The following is a 22343-nucleotide window of genomic DNA, read 5'->3' as shown; positions in this document are numbered from 1 at the left end:
AAACTTGTTGAAAAATGCATCATGTTATATATATTGCTCATCCGTAGACTTTTACATAATTTGGGGTAAATTTTGGAGGTATATACGATATATATTATCCATAGACTATTTTGCAGTCTGGAGTACATTTCGTTGGTATACTGTATAATCCTTAGAAAACGTATTCAAAATGTATCGGCATTATATTGCTCACCCATGGACTATTCTGTGATCTGGAGTACATTTCATTGGTATATAACCTTCAAAAAACTTGTTCAAAATTAATTGTTATTATATTGCTCATCCATAGACCATGCCATGGCTGCAATTCCTGGTCCACCTACATAGTAGCAAGCCAAGCTCCCATCACTATAAAGCCCTGCTACATACTACATACAGATGGTCCACACGAACCAGGACCCCGGAACATCTCACCCAAACCCAACCAGGCCAAAACACCAATCTCAGCAGCCTGACAAAAGCCAGAATCAGGAAGATGGTAGACGAGGGCCAGCAGAGTAATGTCATTGACTGGAGGAATAATATCATCACCTCACAGAAACTGACCATGTACCGGAGTCCACAGACAGCCCACAATTTGGCTAACGAGTCCAGCCGGCTAAAAGCCCAGTGAGGACAGACTGAACCAGACCCAGACTGTACCGATACTATATCCTGGAGGCCCTGCAGGATGAGACCCACTTCCTGCTACACTGCACCAAATACTCCGTAGTGAGGGACACTCACTTCAGGAGACTCTCCAATCTCTTCCTGGATTTCAACTCCCTGAAGGCAGAAGATAAAACATTTATCCTGCTGGCGAAGAAGAGAGCACTGTGGAGATAGCAGTGCAGTATGTGAGCGCATACCATAGGCTGTGAGAAAGAGAACTATGATATGCCATGGACTTCTATAACCCCCACCCTGGATGTGCCCCCATCCTTCAATCCTACAGTCCCTACCCATCATCCCCACAATCTCTATCCCTACTATATACTTGCTTTGGCAAAACTAATGTGTATTTCGTACTGCCAATAAAGCTTCCTTGAATTGAATTGATAGGTAGACAGACAGATAGACAGAATAGACAGAGATAAATTTGTCTTCCTGATGGAAAATCCTTCTTGAAAGTACTTCTAGATATCATCTAACGTCAGGGTTGGACTGGGGTGTCTGGGGCCCACAGGGTAAATGGACTCTAGGGGCCCACCCTACAGCTATATACAAATATCTATTAGACATTATCCCTGTTAGAGTTACAATAGTTTACATAAATGGTTAAAACAAGTTATCACTAATCCATGGGCTCTACAGGATAGGTGATTGGTTAGGTCCAACCATGAGAAACTGCACCGATCGGAAGAATGAAATACAGCAGATGGTTAAATCCAACTAGTCTTTAAATTAAAAATAGCATATTGGAATAAAATATAACTTTTAATAGATATTAAAATAAAATAATACAATTAACTTAATCTCAAGTGCAAGGTGCTAGGAAAAACAACACAGATATTGTGGAATACACACAAAAAATTAAAATCAGTAGCCTAAAAAAAGACTCTTACGGAACCTCAGTCCGTTTTCCATGCGGTAGATAAACAAAATCCTGTGCAAGTTTTTTTAAACGTTTGCGTATATTTCAATAAACAGCTGGTGTTTGCACAGACAATAGCTTACTACGCAAACCCTCTACTTGTCACAAGTCTGACCTTATACTCCATGGCATGTCCCATATTAACTGTCATATACTACATTCGTGTATACAGGCCAAAAACTTATAATGGCAAATCCTAAGGAGGTCTCACTTATATTGGGTCTGTTCTGTACTCTTCACCTAATTATCCCCATTGACATGTAGCGAGCAACTATATTATAACAATTCCTTCTCCACATTATTGAGAAAGGATAAATATGACATTTTGGCAAATTAAATACACCGGAGAGGTCTCCCCCGATACGGAGGGAATCATTCAAAAGTTACTGCATTCCTAACTCCAAGTTCAGTGGTGGACGCTCTCCCCCATTCTCGGGAGGAGTTTCGTCACTGCTCATCAGGGGAGTGCTTTGGGGCTAGTGCGACCATGTCACCAAAAAGGTTGCTGTTATGTAGGAAACTGGGATATAGAGTTACAATAGTTTACATAAATGGGGTCTTTAGTTAAAACAAGTTAATGTAAAGGTAATACAGTGATCACCAGTGACATTAAACACAGGAGCTCTGTATATAGTGAATAGTGTACAGGTAATACAGTGATCAAACACAGGAGCTCTATATATAGCTTATGGTGTACAGGTAATCCAGTGATCACCAGTGACATTATACACAGGAACTTTGTATATAGTGTACAGGTAACACAGGGATCACCAGAGACATTATACACGGGAGCTTTGTATGTAGTGAATGGTATACAGGTAATACAGTGATCACTAGTGACATTATACACAGGAGCCCTGTATATAGTGTACAGGTAATACAGTGATAGCCGGTGACATTATACACAGGAGCTCTGTATATAGTGAATAGTGTACAGGTAATACAGTGATCAAACACAGGAGCTCTATATATAGCTTATGGTGTACAGGTAATCCAGTGATCACCAGTGACATTATACACAGGAGCTTTGTATATAGTGTACAGGTAATACAGTTATCACCAGTGACATTATACACTGTGCTCCAAATTATTATGCAACTTGGATTTAAGTGTCATAAAGATTTTATTGTTTTGTTTTTCAAATAAACTCGTGGATGGTATTGTGTCTCAGGGCTCAATGGGTCACTGAAATCAATCTTAGGCCATGTTCACACGCTGCGGTTTTTACCGCGGAACCGCCGCGATTTTGATGCTGCGGGTCCGCAGCAGTTTCCAAAGCATTTACATTAACATGTAAACCCTATGGAAACCGCAAACCGCAGTGCAAATGCTGCGGGAAAAACCGCGCAGAAACGCAGCGGTTTACAACCCGCAGCATGTCACTTCTTTGTTCAGAATCGCTGCGATTCTGCACCCATAGGAATGCATTGAACCGCTTACTTCCCGCATGGGGCTGTGCCCACGTTGCGGGAAGTAAGCGGTTAATGTGCGGGTGGTACCCGGGGTGGAGGAGAGGAGACTCTCCTCCAGGCCCTGGGAACCATAAAATAGTGTAAAAAAAAGAATTAAAATAAAAAATGAAGCTATACTCACCTCTCAGCGCTGCCCGCGGCGTCCGGTCTCAGTTGCTGTGCAGAACAGGACCTGTGGTGACGTCGCGGTCACATGACCGTGATGACGCCGCGGTCACATGACCGTGACGTCACGAAGGTCCTTGTCGGCACAGCCGCTTGCAGCGCCGGGGAGATCGCGACGTCAGAGGGTGAGTATAGCCAATTTTTATTATTTTTTACATTACTATTGATGCTGCATATTGCTGCATATGCAGCATCAATAGTACAGCAGTAATCCCGCAGCGGAAACCGCGGAACAAACCGCGATAAATCTGCAGGGATAACCACAGCGGTTTTGCCCTGCAGATTTTCAATTCCGCTGCGGGATTAACCCGCAGAGGAACCCGCAGCGTGTGAACATGGCCTTAAACACATGTGATAATTAGTTTTCCAGGTAGAAAAACTACTTAAAAATGATGTTCCTCATTATTAAGCAGGCCAAAGTTTTCAAGTAACATGGGAAAGAAAAAGGATCTCTCTGCTGCTGAAAAGCATCAAATAGTGCAATGCCTTGGTCAAGGGATGAAAACATTAGATATTTCCCATAAACAGACGTGTTTGTGCTGATAAAGGCATAATGAGGAAGGTTTCTGCCAGGTAAGTTCATCGGATTAAGAGAGCAGCTGCTAAAAAGCCATTACAAACCAGCAAACAGATATTTGAAGCTGCTGGTGCCTCTAGAGTCCCTCGAACCTCAAGGTGTTGGATGCTTCAAAGGTTTGCTTTAGTCCATAAACCAACTATTCGGCCACCCCTAAACAGTGTTCACAAGCAGAAACGGTTGCAGTGGGCCCAGACATACATGAAGACTAATTTTCAAACAGTCTTGTTTACTGATGAGTGTCGAGCAACCCTGGATGGTCCAGATAGATGGAGTAGTGGATGGTTGGTGGTTGGCCACCATGTCCCAACATGGTTGCGATATCAGCAAGGAGGTGGAGGAGTTATGCTTTGGACCGGAATCATGGGGAAACAGCTGGTAGGGCCCTTTAAGGTTCCTGAAGGTGTGAAAATGACCTCTGCAAAGTATATAGAGTATGTGACTGACAACTTTCTTCCATGGTATAAAAAGCAGAAACGTGCCTTCAGGAGCAAAATCATCTTTATGCATGACAATGCACCATCTCATGTGGCAAAGAATACCTCTGAGTCATTGGCTGCTATGGGCATAAAAGGAGATAAACTCATGGTGTGGCCACCATCTTCCTCTGACCTCAACCCTATAGAGAACCTTTGGAGTATCATCAAACAAAAGATCTATGAGCGTGAGAGGCAGTTCACATCAAAACAGCAGCTCTACGAGGCTATTCTGACTTAATGCAAAGAAATATAAGCAGAAACTCTCCAAAAACTCACAAGTTCAATGGATGCAAGAATTGTGAAGGTGATATCCAAGAAAGGTTCCTATGTTAACATGTAACTTGTCTATTTCCAAAAAAGAGACACAAAGCTGACCGGCACTGAAAGAGCTGTCATAAAATAGCGCAACTGCAGGTGTGATCCCTGAAGGCTGGAAGGACTGAAGATGGGGAGGTGCTTTGCATAATAAGTAAATGATCCACATGTAAACGAAGAAAAGAAAGAATGCAGCACTCACCCGAACTCTTCAAATACGCGATTGTCCATTATTCAACATGACAAACCATTCCAAGCGTGGCGTGGCATGGGCTAGGGCATTAGAGGGGAGCCGGAGCGTGCAGAGACGAGACAGACGACGGCCGTTTCGCGCATGGACCCGTAGAAGTGCCTTTGCGCGAAACGGCCATCGTCTGTCTCGTCTCTGCACGCTCCTGCTCCCCTCTAATGCCCTAGCCCATGCCGCGCCACGCTTGGAATGGTTTGTCATGTTGAATAAAGGACAATCACGTATTTGAAGAGTTCGGGTGAGTGCTGCATTCTTTCTTTTCTTCGTTTACATGTTAACATGTAACTTGGCCTGTTGGGATGTTTTGGAGTTAAATAGCTTTTTTGTGCAGTGAATGTGACCTCCTAATACTGCAAATTCCACAAATGAGCATTTTCAGTTCTTTAAAACATATCAAATGTTTAGAAATTCTACTGTGGCTAATAATTTGAAACAGTGTATTTTGAGTTTTCATTTATTTTGGAGATTATACTGTTATCATTGGGAGGTTTCTTCAATAAAATTTGATGTATACTCTCAGGGCCGGTGTCAGCACCCGGCATACCCGGGCAAGTGCCGGGGCCCTGGCGAGACAGGGGGGCCCATTCAGGGTTGGCGTTAGGGGCAGGCAGCTGCCAGTGCCTAGGGCCCCCGCTCAACCAGTGGCCCTCAGCTAGCGGCACATCATGCAGCTGCTTTGGGGCCCCTGTGAGGCAGGGGGGCCCGCCTGTCGCAAGCGCCAACTCCCCCGGTGCCGCTTTGAACTTTACCGGCATCTGCCGGTAAAGTTCAAAGCAAATGATGGAGGAGAGAGCATCACCTGACGCTCCCTCTCCCATCATTCCCCACTCTGCCTCTGACACTGCCGCTGCGGGTGCGCAATGACATCATCGCACACTCGCTGTGTCAGGCAGTGCAGCGGCAGCCGCCGAGACCAGAGAAGGGAGGGAGCAGTGCAGCGCGGGAAGGTTGAGAGGTGAGGAGTGTTTTTTTTTGTAACTATAACAGTGACAGTGAATACTGGACTATGGGGCCATTCTTGGGGGAGGGGGGCTGTGCTGTATACTACATGTCTGTGCTATATACTACATGGCTGTGTTATATACTACATGGCTATTCTATATACTACATGGCTGTGCTATATACTACATGGGCCGTGTTATATACTATGTGGGCTGTTATATGCTACGTGGGCTGTGCTACATGGCTGTTCTATATGTTCTATATACTACGTGGGCTGTGTTATATAATATGTGGCTGTGCGATATACTATATGGGCTGTTATATGCTACGTGGGCTGTGCTATATACTACATGGCTGTTCTATATACTACATGGGCTGTTATATAATATGTGGCTGTGCTATATACTATATGGGCTGTTATATGCTACGTGGGCTGTGCTATATACTACTTGGCTGTGTTGTATGCTACGTGGCTGTGTTATATACTACATGGCTGTGTTATATGCTACGTGGCTGTGCTATATACTACGTGGGCTGTGTTATATACTACATGGCTGTGTTATATGCGATCATGAATCGTGGTATGTGTTAAAGGGGGGGCCCATTGAGACTCTTTCGCCTGGGGCCCTCAAAAACCTGGAGCCGGCCCTGTATCGGGTGATGACTGTTACTAGACTGACTGTCATTTGCACCGACCATTTAGGAAAATCCGAGAAAAATGTCATTTGCATAATAATTTGGAACATGGTGTACACAGGAACTCTGTACACAGTATATAGTGTATAGTGTGCGTGTACATGCAGTACACTAACTCACCAGTGACATCTGTAGTTGAAGTCCTTCATCTTCACTTTTCTTCCTCATCCAGCACAGACCGGCATCACTTCTATCAGCCATTACTTGTCTCTGCAGGATATAACATACAGTCATCAACAGCCGATCGCTTCCAGGGCACATTCCCCACGTTTTCCCTGACGTCTACACTACGTCAGATGAAGAAAAAAAGCGACATAGTGCCGCCCTTCACAATAACAGAACCTTTTGCTTACTCCATGGAAAACAGTATCCTAAAAAGTAAGTTATTTTACAGTAGTAATAATGTCCCTAATTGGACCCTAAAGAAATTATGTTCTCCACTTGTCACCATAAACTAATATAGCATGTTCCTCATCCTGGCCCCCTTTATTTAATAATCTCATGCAACCTGGCACCCTTTATTTTATAATATGCCCCAGCCTGGCCTCCAATGTCTCTTGTCCAGTCTGGCCCCATACCACCCGCAGCTATCCATATATCAATTCTGGCCCCTTTATATATCTATCCTGCTTCCCCCATATATCCATCCTGGCCCCTCCCATATATGCATCCTGGCCCAGCCATTTATCCATCCTGGATTCCTCATATATTCATCCTGGCCCCTCCATATATTCATCCTGGCTCCCCCATATATCCATCCTGGCCCCTCCATATATCCATCCTGTCTCCCCCCATATATCCATCAGGCTCCTCCGTATATCTGTCTTGACCCCTCCATAAATCCATCCTGACTCCCCCATATATCTATCCTGGCTCCCCATGTATCCATCCTGGCCCCTCCATATATCCACCCCGGTCCCTTCATATTTCCATCCTGGTCCCTCCATATTTTCATCCTTGCTCCCCCATATATCCATCCTGACCCCCATATATACATCCTGGTTCCTTGTCCTGGCCCCTCCATATATCCATCCTGGCCCCATATATATATATCCTGGCCCCCATATATCCATACCCACCATATACAGTACATACATCCTGGCCCCCCAGATATATGCATCCTGGCCCCCATATATGCATCCTGGTCCCTTGTCCTGCCTCTCCATATATCCATCCCCCACATATATCCATCCTTCCCCATATATGCATCCTGGCCCCCATATATGCACCCTGGCCCCTTGTCCTGCCCCCCTCATATATCCATCCTGGCCCTTGCACCATGCCGCATGCACAGAGAGAGAGAAAAGAGACAAAAAAAAGATTCCTCTTACCTTCTTGCGACCCCGGCGGGGTCTTCTTCCTCTGCAAATCTGGCGCTCTCATTTGAAAATGGCAGCTGACATAGCAGAGGCCGGCGGCTGAATGTGTCCGCCCATCACATGCGGCGCATGACACAGACGTCATGCGCACACTCATCAGTGTTGATCGGGACGTGTGCTGCAGCAGTTCAGGTAATGATTATAGTGTGCGCGCGCCCCTGCACATACTCAGCCTGCGCTTTTAATGGGTCTGTGCCCCTTAAAACTACAGACTTTTTTCTCTCTTCTTCCCACCGCAATCTCCCTGGTCCACTGCTAGGGCCCACCGGGGATTTCCCCAATACCCTGCCAGGCCAGCCCAACCCTGTCTAACGTATCCATACAGATAGATTGACAGATAATAAGATAGATAGATAGATAGATAGATAGATAGATAGATAGATAGATAGATAGATAGATAGATAGATAGATATTTTCCCCACCCAACTCTTCCAAGTGTTTCCTGAGTTGGAGATACATTTGTCTTCCTGATGGAAAATCCTTCTTATAATACATTCACTTTTGCTCTAGCAAGCATTTTTTGGCTGATATGCAGTTATTAAAGCTCTTTGCCATTACCATCCCATTCACATGAATTTGATTTTCACAGGAGAGAGACTTTAACATCCTTGCCATCAATCTAAATAAGACACAGTACAGCAGGAGAGGGAATATGTCAAATCTAACAGTAGCGCTATTTTCATTTGAGTATAATATTCTGATACCCTGGATGTGAATGTGAAATATTATTACCCCAGTCTCGGTGTTGTCAGCAGATTAGCCTCAGACATAAGCAATGCATGCATACAATTCACACTTGCTCACATGAGGATTGAACAAACTGTGGATTGATCAAGCAGAGTGAGGAGGCAACATGGAACCCGTTCAGATCTCTAATAAACTAAATTATTGTGAGAAGGTTCATCATTTACTTGCCCTATGTCTACACCATCATTGATCTAGCAAGGGCACACACATCAGTCTTCACAAAGTGGATTTAATCCATGTGTTTGATGGTCTCTGCCTTGATCTGATTTAATGTGTACCGAATGCTTGACCATTGACCTTTCACCTGACCTCTGATCTGTTCTGCAATATTCTAGCTTGGTTATCAACCTTGGTGTTTTATCCACCCTGGTGTTGTATTTCATAATGTTTTTCTATTTTACACATTAAACAAATGTAGGCTAAACTGTCGATATCTATGGGTTCGGCCAATGGTCTAATGTGGGGACACCTGCTGACTAATGGTCAGGAGATACGTTGATCGCAAATGTCCAATTTCAGACCACCAATAGCAGTGTTCTCCCTGAAATAAGCCACCAGCTGACGTGTCACTCATTGGCTTCCTCATAGAGAACACAGTATCTCTCCTGTGTATGGAGAGTCGGCTCTGATGTGTATTGCCATCTAATGTGTATGGCTAGTCTAAGGGCTCATACTCACTTGCGTGAAATACGGCCAAGTCTCGCATGGTAACACCCGGCTCTGCCGCCGGCACTTGGGAGCGCAGCGTGCAGCTCCATGTATTGCTGTACGGCCGCATGCTCCGCTCTGGAGTGCCGGTGGCAGAGCCGGGTTTTAACCTGCGAGACTCGGCCGTATTTCACGCAAGTGAGTATGAGCCCTAAGGCTGCTGTCTGCAACCCTAAATTGGGACCACAAGCTGGATATTTAATTAGTGATGTACACATCCACTTGCACACCTAATGGTGAACATCTGGTAGAAACCTTGTACTGTGCCTCACAGTAGTTGGAGCCAACTTAGGACGGATGCAGCTCTACCTCAGTCAAGTTTCGATCAGCCACCTCCAAGTCTTCTCTGTGATGATTCTTTGATTTGCAAATCTATGTTACCAAGTACTCACTGTCATGTTGCCAGAGAATGATTATTTTGTTTTAGGGCAAAAGTCTAAAAGAGCCCATTACAATAAGCTCATGCCTGTATCAAGTCATAGGTTATAAAAACATGTATGTGACTTTTTCTCTGATTAACTTATCAACTTATTGCATGACTTGGTATTCAGTTACATTTCCACAAGGATTTATAGACAAAAAAAGTGTCCTTTAATGTGAAATGCTGATAATCACCTAATTTCTAATTAGAAATCCTACAATATTCCCATTTAAAAGAAACTATATGTTCAAGCAATCATTGTAATACGTAGCAACCTAGTTCCCATATGTCAAGAATCACTGACAAACAATTTACTGAATATACAGAAAAATGTAGATCACAAGGCTGCAAACAGTGTGGCTACATGGCTACTTAAAGAGAGTCTCCGAGAAGTTTTCCAAATGTGCTACCCTCACATTTTTCAGGCTGCAACCAATCCTAGGCATGCATAAGGACATGTTGACGGAAGAACAGTGCTTGGGACAAATGTTTCTGAGTTATAATAGAGCAATTTCCTATCAGGGTGAGAAGCAACATCATGAACAAGCACTCATTTACAGGATTACAGCTGGATCAGGCTGAAGCAGGAGAAGAAAAACTTTCCTAGCTGTTGGAGTAGTTTTTCCCCTGCTACAGTCCTCTTCTGTGTTCAGTTGTAAACTACCCATTCTACTCAGTTAGCCCCTGTGCCCTACTTTAAGGAGATGAACATACTGTCCATGGTCCCCCTTGAAGACAGGTTCCCCTTGTATTGTTTTAATGTGTATTGTGACAGGCGTTATTGGTGATAGTGTTGTGGTCTGCCCGACTGTAGGGTGAGTTAGGGTGAATGTTTTGGACCAGCCCAGAGTGGGAGAGGATAAGCTCAAGGGACAGAGACAGTTTCCTCTCAAGAAGTCAGACAGGGCCTATCTTGCAGCTAGCTTTGGTCTGAGTACTCAGCAGAGCCGCTTGAGTTGGGTGTCCCCAAAGTGAGTGGTGACTGAGCCAGTGAAGTGTGTGATCCTGAGAAAGAAAGGAAATGCTATAGAAGGACAGAGTGATCAATCAAGGATGGGGCCTGAAATAGAACATCTGAGTTTATAACTCAGAAAGGTAACAGGACAGAACAGAGACCGTCAGACAAAGAGTGTCGTGGGCAGGAGTTACAAGGCATTATAAGCAGAAAAGCTAAGTATTGGCAAACTAGTTCCTTTAAGAGGAAGCTAGGACATGGAACCACTGGTTGAGAATAGGACTCTCATTAACTGGACTGTAGTATTGTGCTGGGCTGTGGTGAAGGAAACAAGACTAGTGAAGGTAGAAACATGTAAATGTAGAAGAAATAAAGAGACCATGTGTGAAAATGCTCTGTGATGTAAGGAATCGTTCATGAAGTTATGGTCCCGCTATCGTACATACTTCCCACCAAGTGGCTGTTTAGTGACAGTCTGTTTCCCTCAATGAACCTTCCAACGTCTGGTCCTGGCCAATAAAAGTCGTCAGTAGCATATGGCCTGCAAGGACGTAGCGCCCCGATAGACAAAGCTCATACACCCAGCAAGGACCCTCATATTCATGCAGCGTGCTGGAATAAGTACCTCACCCATGGCTACCACTCCGAGCCATGTTACATTACTGCAAACATGTAAGACTGACTGAGCAGAACAGGTTGAGCATGGAGAAGGATAGTAGGAAAAGAAGTCTGTTCTGATTAGTCAGCAGAGTTTTGCTTCTCCTGCTTCAGCCCTGATTTTTCTCCAGTTGTACGTCATTCAGCCTGCATGAACAGATAAAAAGTTATGCTGGTGCATGATAGCTTGTGCACGATGTTGCCCCTCAGCCTTACAGAAACTTGCTCTAATGTCACTCAAACATTTGTCTCAAGCAGTGTTTTTTCAGGCAACCTATCGTAATGCATGCCTAAGATGGATGAGCATCTAGGGATGAGCAGACCCATGGAAGATCGGGTTCGGGTACCCTCCCTGAACTTTTTTCCAACGTTCGGTTCAGGTACTAAAACCTTTTGAGCTGGAAAAAAATCTCTCTCATCTCTCTCTCTCCTACCGGAGCTCCGAACAGTGCAATGGATTTCTGGGAGAAGTCCGTGTTCAGCGTTTACCACCAGAGGCTTACTGTCCAGTACGTACCCAAAACTTTTAAGTTTGGGTTCGCTCATCTCTAGTTGTAGCCTTAAAGATCTGATGCTGGTCATTTTGGACAATTTCACAGAGAACCCCTTTAAAGAGGAACTGTTCCTTGCCATTAATATTTAATAGTTTTATATGGCCTAAATTCTGCTGTTTTCCTGCATCGCGTGTTGTTGTTTTTTGTTCCTGTGCCTCTCAGTTCCTGAGACATGGCCCTCGCTTTCTTGCATGTAAATTTAGTTTTGTTAGTCAATGAGCGTGGCGCTCATGAAGACCCACATAAATAAAAGTTCAGGATCGTGACCACTTGGCTAAAAAGACTAGGATTACATATGAGGAAGAGCGGGCCATATGTTAGAAATGTAGAAAAGCAGGAAGAAAAAAACTTCAGATTCAGAATAAGAGCGGAATTTAGACCAGATATAATTATTACATATTTATGTAATCTGTCTAGTAGAGTGTCTATCAGCCGTATTTTGATGTAACCCCGTCTAATGTACAGCACCATGGAATTAATGGTGTTATATAAATAAATAATAATAATAATAATAATAATTTATGGCAAATGAAAGGTCTCATTTAAACTGGTCATCTGGACAGACCTCATATGCAATGGTATTGTCATATGGCATAAGGCAGCAGGATAAGGCACAAATCATTAATATCTCTATTTACCTTCTTCGTTAGCAGACATTAAGGAATTAATAATAACCTTAAAGAGAATCTGTCACCAGGTCAAATGTGACCAGATTTTGCTTTTGTTTTATTTATGCTGATCCCCCAAGTAATCTGATTTTTGTTTGTTTTTTTAAATCCACTATATGTTTCCAAGATATATGAATTTTTTTTAATTTAATGCTACATTTTATTGTCTTTACTAAGAAATTCTCTAGGGATGGGTCTTTAGGCTGATTGTATTATTACCCACTGAGCAATGTCCCCTTGTATAGACCTTGAAAATTATCAACAAATAAATGGCTTATATCTCTGGAAACATAAGGCGGATTAAAAAAATACAAAACTCAGAATAATCAGGGGAGCAGCAGGAATAAAATAGGAGCAAAAACTGACCATGGTTGACCTATTTATCATGCTTTGCTTACCTAGCACTATCATATTCTACAGCACTTTACAGACATTATCATCGCTGTCACCAATGAGGCTCAAAATTTAGATTCCCTATCAGTATGTCTTCGGGGTGTGGGAGGAAACCAGAGGAAATCCATGTAAACACAGGAAGAACAAATAAACTCCTTACAGATGTTGTCTTTGGTGGGATTTGAACTGAAGACCCAAGCGCTGCAAACAAGAATGCTAACCACTGAGCCACCAGGCACTGGTGTTAGGTCCTTTTTACAGAAAAATTTTAATTAACAAAAATTGCTGGCAATCATTACACCATACTTATGACTAAACAGAAGGGTGTTAGCATTTGCTAGTTCTCTAGGTGTCCCACAAAATGGTCTTCCTATAGGAAGTATCCGGGACTTTACAAAAAACAAAAAAATGTATCTAAGCACTAACAGGCAGGTAGTTGCAACTTACCTGTCTGTTGTGCCCGACGCCGTTCTCCCCGGCAGAGAATGGTCACAGACCGCTCCTGCCGGGGATCTGATGATGTCACATCTACAGAGAGGACTCTACAGAGAGGAGGCTTCTTTTCCGGTCCTCTCTGCCGACAGGATGGGACTTCCAAGGTCATTCTGATTGCCAGCCGGAGCCAAGCTGCCTAAGTGGGGGAACCGGTTGTCAATCAAAATGACCTAGGAAGGCCTGCCCTGTCGCATCAGCAGAGGCAGCTGAATCCCCGGCAGGAGTGGTCTGTGAGCGTGCACAACAGGCAGGTAAGTTGCCATTACCTGCCTGCTAGTGAGTAGATACATTTTTTGTAAGGTCCCGGATACCCCTTTTAAGTATGGATGTCTTTGAAAGGATTGTTCTGCTATTTCATGGGATCCAATGCACTAATACTCAAGCACTACTAATGTTCCATTATCAGCATTATCACTCCGATCTATGTCATGTGCTGCATTTTCTCAGCTCGAATTTTTATATGAATTAAATATTTTTATTTTTTGGCAACGATCCAAAATGTATATAAATATTACAGCTGACTGCGCATACATAGTTTGCCCAAATCATTATCTTTGTGGCAGTCAGTGAGCTTTCAGACTAAATTTGGAATTGTACCCATGTCAAATCCCGAAGGCTCATTCTATACTGGAGTGTTCTTTTCCAATTGCTTTTAGGTATAATTTGGCAAGAAGAGTCAAGTCTAAGTAAAGACGTACGGGCACTGCCTTCGGTGCAAAGAAATATCTGCATGCAGAAACGCAATGTGAAACATGTATTTTCCTATAATCAAGTGAACCCAACCTTTATTGATTTTCTTGGATAGAAAATGACAGATGTTGTTCATTAGTCGTATTGTGCACAGAGGAACCCTAGCATAATTGGATGTGCTATAATTTAAGTGCTGCATCCTCTGCTGCATATTAATCTCCGCAGCCTGACTTCAAAGCTACAAAACAGAAGCAGAGAATACTTACGGCTCAGGTGTATACAGCGGATCTGATCCATGTCTGATGTACTGCGTGCAGTGAAACACTCTATAGGCTAGCCCAGCTAAGAAGTCTCTTGGGGAGAGGTATCCAGCCACAGGTCTCACTGTGAATCCAGATCTTTCTATAGAAAAAGACAAGAATACTTAGGCATTTATCAAGGGAAATGTTGTGCAAAAATATATTCCAGGCATTTAATAGGAAAACAGGGAATTTAATACACTTTAATTATTCTATTAGGACAGAAAAATGGTTCTCCTACAACTCGCTCATCTGCATATAAAAGTAGAATGCATTTGTATCCAGTGGTGCTGGAAAGGCCTCCGGTCTTTAATGCTTTTTGCTTTTCCATTAGCATGAGGCCCTTTAGTATGTCTGCCACCTAAAGTTGTGGTGAATAATAATGTATATATCAAAACCCTTCCCCTGGGCTGAAAATCATAGGTGGCCACATGCATTTTCTATACACTAGTTAAAATCATCTTAAGGTAGAGAAGAAAAGAAGAACAGAGGACACACTGAACATACATATGAGAGTGCCGAATTCTGCCGTGATATATATATTTATATATATATATATATATATATATACCGTATATTAAATAATAACTAGAGATACTGATACTATAACCCGCATTTTTGGGGACTGGACACTTTTAGCCAAAGTGACAAAATGATTCATTTGTTGTAGAATATGTGATATTGCAATGTTGTTTTATCAGTAACTGTCTACTCGCTAGAGCTTTTTTTAAATGAGGATTAATGGATATAAATGGCACAAAAAGCATCCATTTTTCAATCAATTTTTTCAATCCATTACCTATTGACTTTCCTGTAAGTATCCACTTTTACGGATGTGATTATGTTCTGTAATATACTGTGGATTGAACATTTTCTGTTGATTACAACATATCTATAGGATGCATGGACCAGACATTCATTTACTAGAAAGTGACTTGTCCCCTGCAGTACCGCCAGTAACCAGATAGCAGTGTGCCCATTCTTCTCATAGATATCAAGGCAACAGTGCCACCTGCTGTGAGATCGAGTTCAGACTTCAATGCATTCTGGATGAGGAGCTGATTAGAAATGACATATATTTGCAGGCTTTAACATTTGTCTTGTTAAATAAAAGCATAACAGTGGCACTTGTGTGATAGAAGCTATTGTTCATTATAATTCCACATCAGATATTAATGAACCTGGGAGATGGCAGCACTAAGCCAAAGATCATAGGCTTCAAGCTTGATGAGGGAGTCAGTTATCAAATAAACTTAGAGAAAATCATTTTCCAATGGCTGAAACTGATCATAGACATAAGAGCAGAGGATGTGACTTAATGGAGATCAAATTTGTGCCCTACCACCCCCCTGCTTCTTTCCAAAAGGCAGTGAGACCCTATAGTTAGTGGACTACAGAGGCTGTAACTATGGTCTTTTCACCCCTGCAATGGATGCCTTTTGCAGATGCATATCTCCACTCCGTACCCAGATGAGCTGACAGATGCTTCGTGCTATGATACTATTTTGTCCAGGGGTGGACACAGTCAGGAGAGGACCCCTGTGTAAGAACACTATATGAGACCTTTGTAGTCCAATAGTTCATCATAATGCACAATTCCATCTGCTTTGGTGATGGTCCTGTGTCGTTCCCCAAGTTTCACCAAAAGTATGTCCACCCCTGAATGTGCTTATTACATTTCTTTCCACTCCACGCTGCTATACGATGAAGAAGGGGTTACTGTCCTCTGACATCAAAGCTTCATGTGTCCATGTGTACTAATGATTTTACAAATATAACAATGGATGCAGCTAAATCAGTTGTCATGCATAATGTCTTGTAAAAATATCTATTTTTAAGCCCTAACTACTTTTATAGCTTGCTTTATTTGACAATTCCATACCATTCTCTTTATACAGCTAATCCCTATATTTGTTTTTTGTTTTTTTTACTTTACTTTCTGTAATGTTTTGTCTGAGGAGTGTCTCAAGGTGTCATCAAGAGGATAGCCCTTCAGTTATTTCACCACAGGTTTATGACACCTCCTGAAACAGGACGTCAATGGGGAGGGGGGGCGGCGGTGCTGTCACAGTTTCTTTCAACAATGTCCCCTGATGACACACACAATCAATTGCAGTGATGGAGGCAGAGAGAAATTACCAGAATGACGCAGCATCACTGCCACCACACTTTTTCAACAGCCACCACTGCACAGCTTCTGTCCACATCACCTCTGAATTGAGATGTCATCGGGGGACGGTGATAGTAGCAAGGTGAGTGACAACAGCACTGCCCCACAGCTTCTGTCACTGACCTGAAACAAATCATGATCAGGTGGTGAGAAGGAGGGTGAGTGACAGCATCACTGCCACTGGATGACGTTTCATTTCAGGTTAATAACAGAAGCTGTGGGACGGTAATGTTGTCACTCACCCTGCTTCTATCACCGCTCCTTATGATGTCTCAATTCTGTGAAAGATGTTATGCGGACACAAGCTGTTTGGCAGTGGGCACATTATCTGCAATGTGGTGGTGGTATAGAAGAAGTGTGGCAGTGGTGATGGACACAGCACAGCGGTCATTTTTATCTGCCTCCATCAATGTGATTAATTCTTACACCTTATAGAGAGAAAGACAGTACCTTGCTGGCCATAAGAGCTTACTCTCTATAGGAGAGGGAGAGAGAGAGGACCCCACTGGCAATAAAAGCTTATATGCAATATAAGAGGGAGGGAGGGAGGACGCAAAAAGACAAACTGTGAATTTCAGAAAATTCTATTCAAATTTGATCCTCTGTGGATCGATCTGTAAATCTTTAAGTAAGTACAAGTAAGCTTTAAAGCTCACCTTTCAAAAAATGTGCAACATCCTCCAGTTGTGGTACATTATCATCTCTGTAGCCACAGTATTTTGTTAACAAAGGAAAGTTCTTCAAGTATTCTCTGCAGGCATGAGTTGGGTAGAGTTTTGTGAGTTCTTTGAACACTGTGCTCCATGTCTTTATTTCTTCTGCTGTATACTCCACCCTTGGAATAGGATGGCCACTAAATTGACATAATAAAACATGAATTACAACAAACTACAAACCATTCTATTAATTTACTATAGAAATCCAAAACTTTTATAAACATAGTATTAAATGGAGCCTGTGTAGGGGATGTGAATGTTTGGTATTCCCTTTTCTCCCCAACCCCTTTAAGTGTGTAAAATGTTTGTTATTAATGTGTTCGTACATGGTAGTACTGCTACACATAAAGTGTATTACCACTGTGTACAAGAGCATTGCTATGCCTATTGTATATTGCTCTGAATATTTGATTGTTTACATGCCATTGTTCACACACACATGTTTTATAGGGAAAGTTTGTCCCCGAGCCCAGTGAAGTGAAACGGGCGTAGTGTTTCTAGTTGGCCACTAGAGGGGGGCACTATAGGACATAGTTAGAGTAGGAGGGGGCACAGTGGGATAAGAATAGTTAAGCTCCCTGGTTTTAGTCAGTCGGGGCCTGGGCGCCCGTGCAGCTCACTGGGCTGCTTGGCCAGGAGTCACTGTGCCACCGCACTGTTAAAGAAAGGGGCCCAGCATAGCATACATAGTACCGAAGAATACCTCTAAGAGGAAAGAAGTACGACAGCGCTGTGGACTCAGCTAAAATGATCTGTCCCCATAGTGAGAGAATGTCAGGACTCTGAACATTTTTTACCTTTTGTGCATTACTGCCCTTTTTCAAGATGGCGTCTTTGGTCTCATGTGCACTGTGTCTCCTGCTATAAAACTCCACCCCAGCCTTCAGTCTGTGCTAGAGTATTCTGCCTTGCATCCAGCTCCTGACCTCAGATTACTCCCTGGCTATACACCTGCTCCTGTGAACCTGTGTGGTGATCCTGCTACTCTGCTCTGAGTTCCTGCTGCATACACAAGTTTCCAGTAATCCTCCTTCATCTGCTGTTCGTGTTTACTTCCATCTGCATTTGCTGGTCATGTAAGCTGTTGCTGCTTTGCAATAACCTGAGACTATTAAACAGGCCTCCCTGGTTGAGCTAAGATATGATTTGAACTGCCTAATAAGCATATCTATCTGTGCCTGGACTAAGACAAGGATTTATTCGTGTCTAGTATCCTCAAGAATAACTGTGCTTCATAGACTTTCTGCTTAATTGCATTTTCCCTGAAGCTTCCTATAGACTGCTAAGCTGCGTTTATTATTTGCACCAAGTGTTGTGGACTTGAGGTTCTCTCTGCACCTGTTTGAATCACCGTGTGATAATTGTTATGGATCCCAATGGCTAGGGGATCGCACTGGACAAGCAAAAAATAACTCAAATAACGGACGAGCTCTAGGGTGATGGAACCTGGGCTGACCGCTGCCCTACTTCTGACAAACACAACTAGAAATAGCCAGGGAGCGTGCCTACGTTGATTCTAGACGCCTCGCGCCAGCCTAAGAGCTAACTAGCACTGCAGAGAAAATAAAGACCTAACTTGCCTCCAGAGAAATAAACCCCAAAGGTATAGTTGCCCCCCACATGTATTGACGGTGAAAATGAGAGGAAGGCACGCACATAGATATGAAAATAGAGTTAGCAAAACGAGGCCCGCTATAACTAGAAAGCAGAAGGATACAAAAGGGGTCTGAGCGGTCAGCAAAAAACCCTAATCAAAAACCATCCTGAGATTACAAGCACCCATGTGCCAACTCATGGCACATGGGGAGCACCTCAGCCCACTAGAGCTTCCAACTAGCATAGAGTAATATTTAGCAAGCTGGACAAAAAACAAAACAACTGAAAAGCATAACTTAGCTTATCCTGAGAGATCTGGAAGCAGGTAGTCAGAACCAAACTGAGCACATCTGAATACATTGATAGCCGGCAAGGGAATGACAGGAAAGCCAGGTTAAATAGGAAACACCCAGCCTCAGATGGACAGGTGGAAACCAGAGACCGCAACCCACCAAAGTCACCCAGTACCAGTTGTAACCACCAGAGGGAGCCCAAAAACAGAATCCACAACAGATAATATAGACTTTACCACTTATAAAACTGTGTCCTGTAGTTGTCTTGTTCCACGCAAAGAGTCTCCTGAGTTATCCCCTATAATTATTACAGGATACTCTAGCCTAAAAAAAAAGGAGACTGCTGGAACAATGATTGCAGAAAGCAAATTAGAGCAGGTGTTTTCCATAATTAGATCACTGCAGAAAGATGTGGAAGGTCTGCAAAAGAAGTTTGGAAGCTTTGAACACAATCAACAAGTGTTTGGACAAACTTTGCAGGTCTTGAGCAACCGCATGGCAGCCCAGGAAAACAAACTTGCTGGCACAGAGTCCCAGTATGGACGGGCTTTTCAGGACATAAGCATGCAAATAGATGCACAAGTGACTTTACCCTCTGGGCAACCACCACCAGCTGGCCCACCTAAGTTGCCCCCATTCAGATTTAATGGTGATCGCGACAAATTTTGTGGCTTTGTGAATCAATGTATGCTATATTTTGATGTGCATGCTGACCGTTTTCCTACTGATAGATCCAAAGTATTGTGTGTAATGCTACTGACCTCACGAGTGCTCGCCTGGGTGAATCCGATGATTGAGTCTCGTGACCCACGGTTAAATGACTTGGATGATTTCTTGGCCGCTATGGCATTAATGTTTGATGACCCTAATCACTGTGCAACCGCTGAATCTGCTTTGTTGTCTTTACGCCAGGCTAAACGTTCTGTTATTGAGTATGCCACTGAATTCAGGAGATTGGCGGTAGATACCAATTGGGACAGATATGCACAATTGCCTATTTTTAAAAGGGGTCTGTCTAGTATTGGAAAAGATGAACTAGCCCGCTCTGAGTCACCACAAGAGCTAGAGACATTTGTACAGCATTGTGTGCGCATAGACATTCGCCTTACTGAGCGTAGGCAGGAGAAATTTGCTGCATATAACCGTGTTTCTAACTTTTCCCTTCCTTCCAAAGAGCCTGCAGGTAAAACCTCTCGGGAGGTGGAGGAGGTGCCCATGCAAATTGATTCCGTTCAGAGGCGCGAGATCAATGAGCGCCGGGAGCATCGCCTTCGTGAAAGTCTATGTTTCTACTGCGGCCAGTCTGACCACTTCTTGATCAATTGTCCTAAGTGTCCTAGATGGCCTAACAAGGTGCTAGCAGCAATAGGGGAGTATGACAACTGTGATGATGAATCTGACATCTCTGAATGTAGCCTGCCTTTAAACGCTGTATTCCATTCACTTTCTATGACTTCACCCCCCAAGGAGCTAAAGGAAAAGAACTCTCACTGTTCTCTCCCTATTAAGATCCTGTGTTCAGGACAGTGGATTTCCAGTTCAGCTATGATTGACTCTGGTGCAGGTGGCAATTTCATGGATATCGCATTTGCCAAGGAACATGGTATTAAAATTCAGCAAAGAGCCTCTCCAATTACCATGGAAACAGTGGATGGGTCACCTTTAAGCTCTGGGCCTGTGGATCAGGAGACCGTACCCCTTGAAATTTTGTTGGAGCCTAAGCATCAGGAGCAACTTTCTTTCTTGCTAATTTCTTCTCATTTTCCTGTGATTTTAGGCATTCCTTGGTTGCGTTCTCAGAACCCAATTATCAACTGGGAGACCAAGGAGATTATCTTCCCAACAAGGAGCAACTCAGCGTTACCAGAAGCTGTCCCTGAGTCCATGGCTACGGAACCACATGTACAGGTATTTTCTTTACCTCCAGCTTATGAAGAGTTCTCTGACATCTGTGACAAGAAGAATGCAGATCAGCTTCCTCCACACAGGCATTATGACTGTCCCATTGAGCTGCTTCCCGGGGCAGCCATTCCTTTTGGTAATGTATACCCCTTGGCGGCACCTGAGCTTCAAGCCCTAAAAGAGTATGTTGATGAAAATCTGGCCAAAGGCTTCATAGGTCCTTCTTCCTCACCAGCAGGGGCAACTATCATTTTTGTAAAGAAGAAGGACGGGACCCGGAGACCCTGTGTTGACTATCGAGAACTCAATAAGGTAACCGTACGAAATCGTTACACTTTGCCTCTGATTCCCGAATAACTGGAAAGAGTCCGCCATGCTAAGGTGTTCTCTAAACTGGATCTTCGTGGGGCTTATAATTTGGTGCGTATTCGTCCAGGGGATGAGTGGAAGACAGCATTCAGATGCCGGTATGGACACTTTGAATCTCTTGTGATGCCCTTCGGGCTTTGTAACACCCCTGCAACATTTCAACACCTTGCTAATGACATTTTCAGAGATTTGTTGGACCAGTTTGTAGTGATCTATTTGGACGATATATTAATCTTTTCTGACTCTCTACAGGAAGATGAAGAACATGTCAAAACTGTTTTAAGACGTCTGAAAGAGAACCATCTGTATATTAAGCCGGAGAAATGCGAGTTCCATCATTCTGAGATACAGTTCTTAGGTTATATCATCTCTCCCCAGGGGCTGAACATGGAATCTGGTAAGATTCAGGCTATCCTTGACTGGCCGGTACCCAAGAACTTTAAGGAGGTCCAACGTTTTATTGGTTTTGCAAATTTCTACAGACGCTTCATTCGAAATTTTTCTGATATTGTCCGTCCCATTACTTCCTTGACAAAGAAGGAAAAGCCCTTTAAGTGGTCATCACAGGCTCAAGAAGCTTTTGATCGGCTTAAGATCTGTTTCACATCAGCACCGCTGTTGATACACCCAGATCCAACACTTCCTTTCATTGTGGAGGTGGACACTTCTGATAATGCTTTGGGGGCTATTCTCTCCCAAAGAACTGGACAGAAGGGTCTGCTACATCCTTGTGCTTTCTTTTCCGGTAGACTAACCTCAGCAGAGAAGACATACGACGTGGGAGACAAGGAATTTCTGGCTGTTATTGCGGCTTTCAAAGAATGGAGGCATCATCTGCAAGGAGCTGCACAACAGATCATAG

At 43.4% G+C, this 22343-nt stretch overlaps 1 protein-coding gene across 1 annotated transcript in view; it reads right to left on the bottom strand.

Moving 5' to 3' along the window:
• Positions 1 to 22343, bottom strand: part of TPH2 (tryptophan hydroxylase 2) — a 530115-nt gene that overhangs the window by 339832 nt on the left and 167940 nt on the right. The window contains exons 6-7 of the mRNA XM_077265292.1: positions 17262 to 17458; positions 14403 to 14538 (exon numbers count right to left, since the gene is read on the bottom strand). Coding sequence (XP_077121407.1) covers positions 14403 to 14538; positions 17262 to 17458 — 333 coding nt within the window. The remainder of the gene's footprint in view (positions 1 to 14402; positions 14539 to 17261; positions 17459 to 22343) is intronic.

This window comes from Ranitomeya variabilis, chromosome 5 (assembly GCF_051348905.1).
Source record: "Ranitomeya variabilis isolate aRanVar5 chromosome 5, aRanVar5.hap1, whole genome shotgun sequence".
Lineage (NCBI taxonomy): Eukaryota > Metazoa > Chordata > Amphibia > Anura > Dendrobatidae > Ranitomeya > Ranitomeya variabilis.
This window is presented reverse-complemented; position numbering and strand designations above follow the sequence as displayed.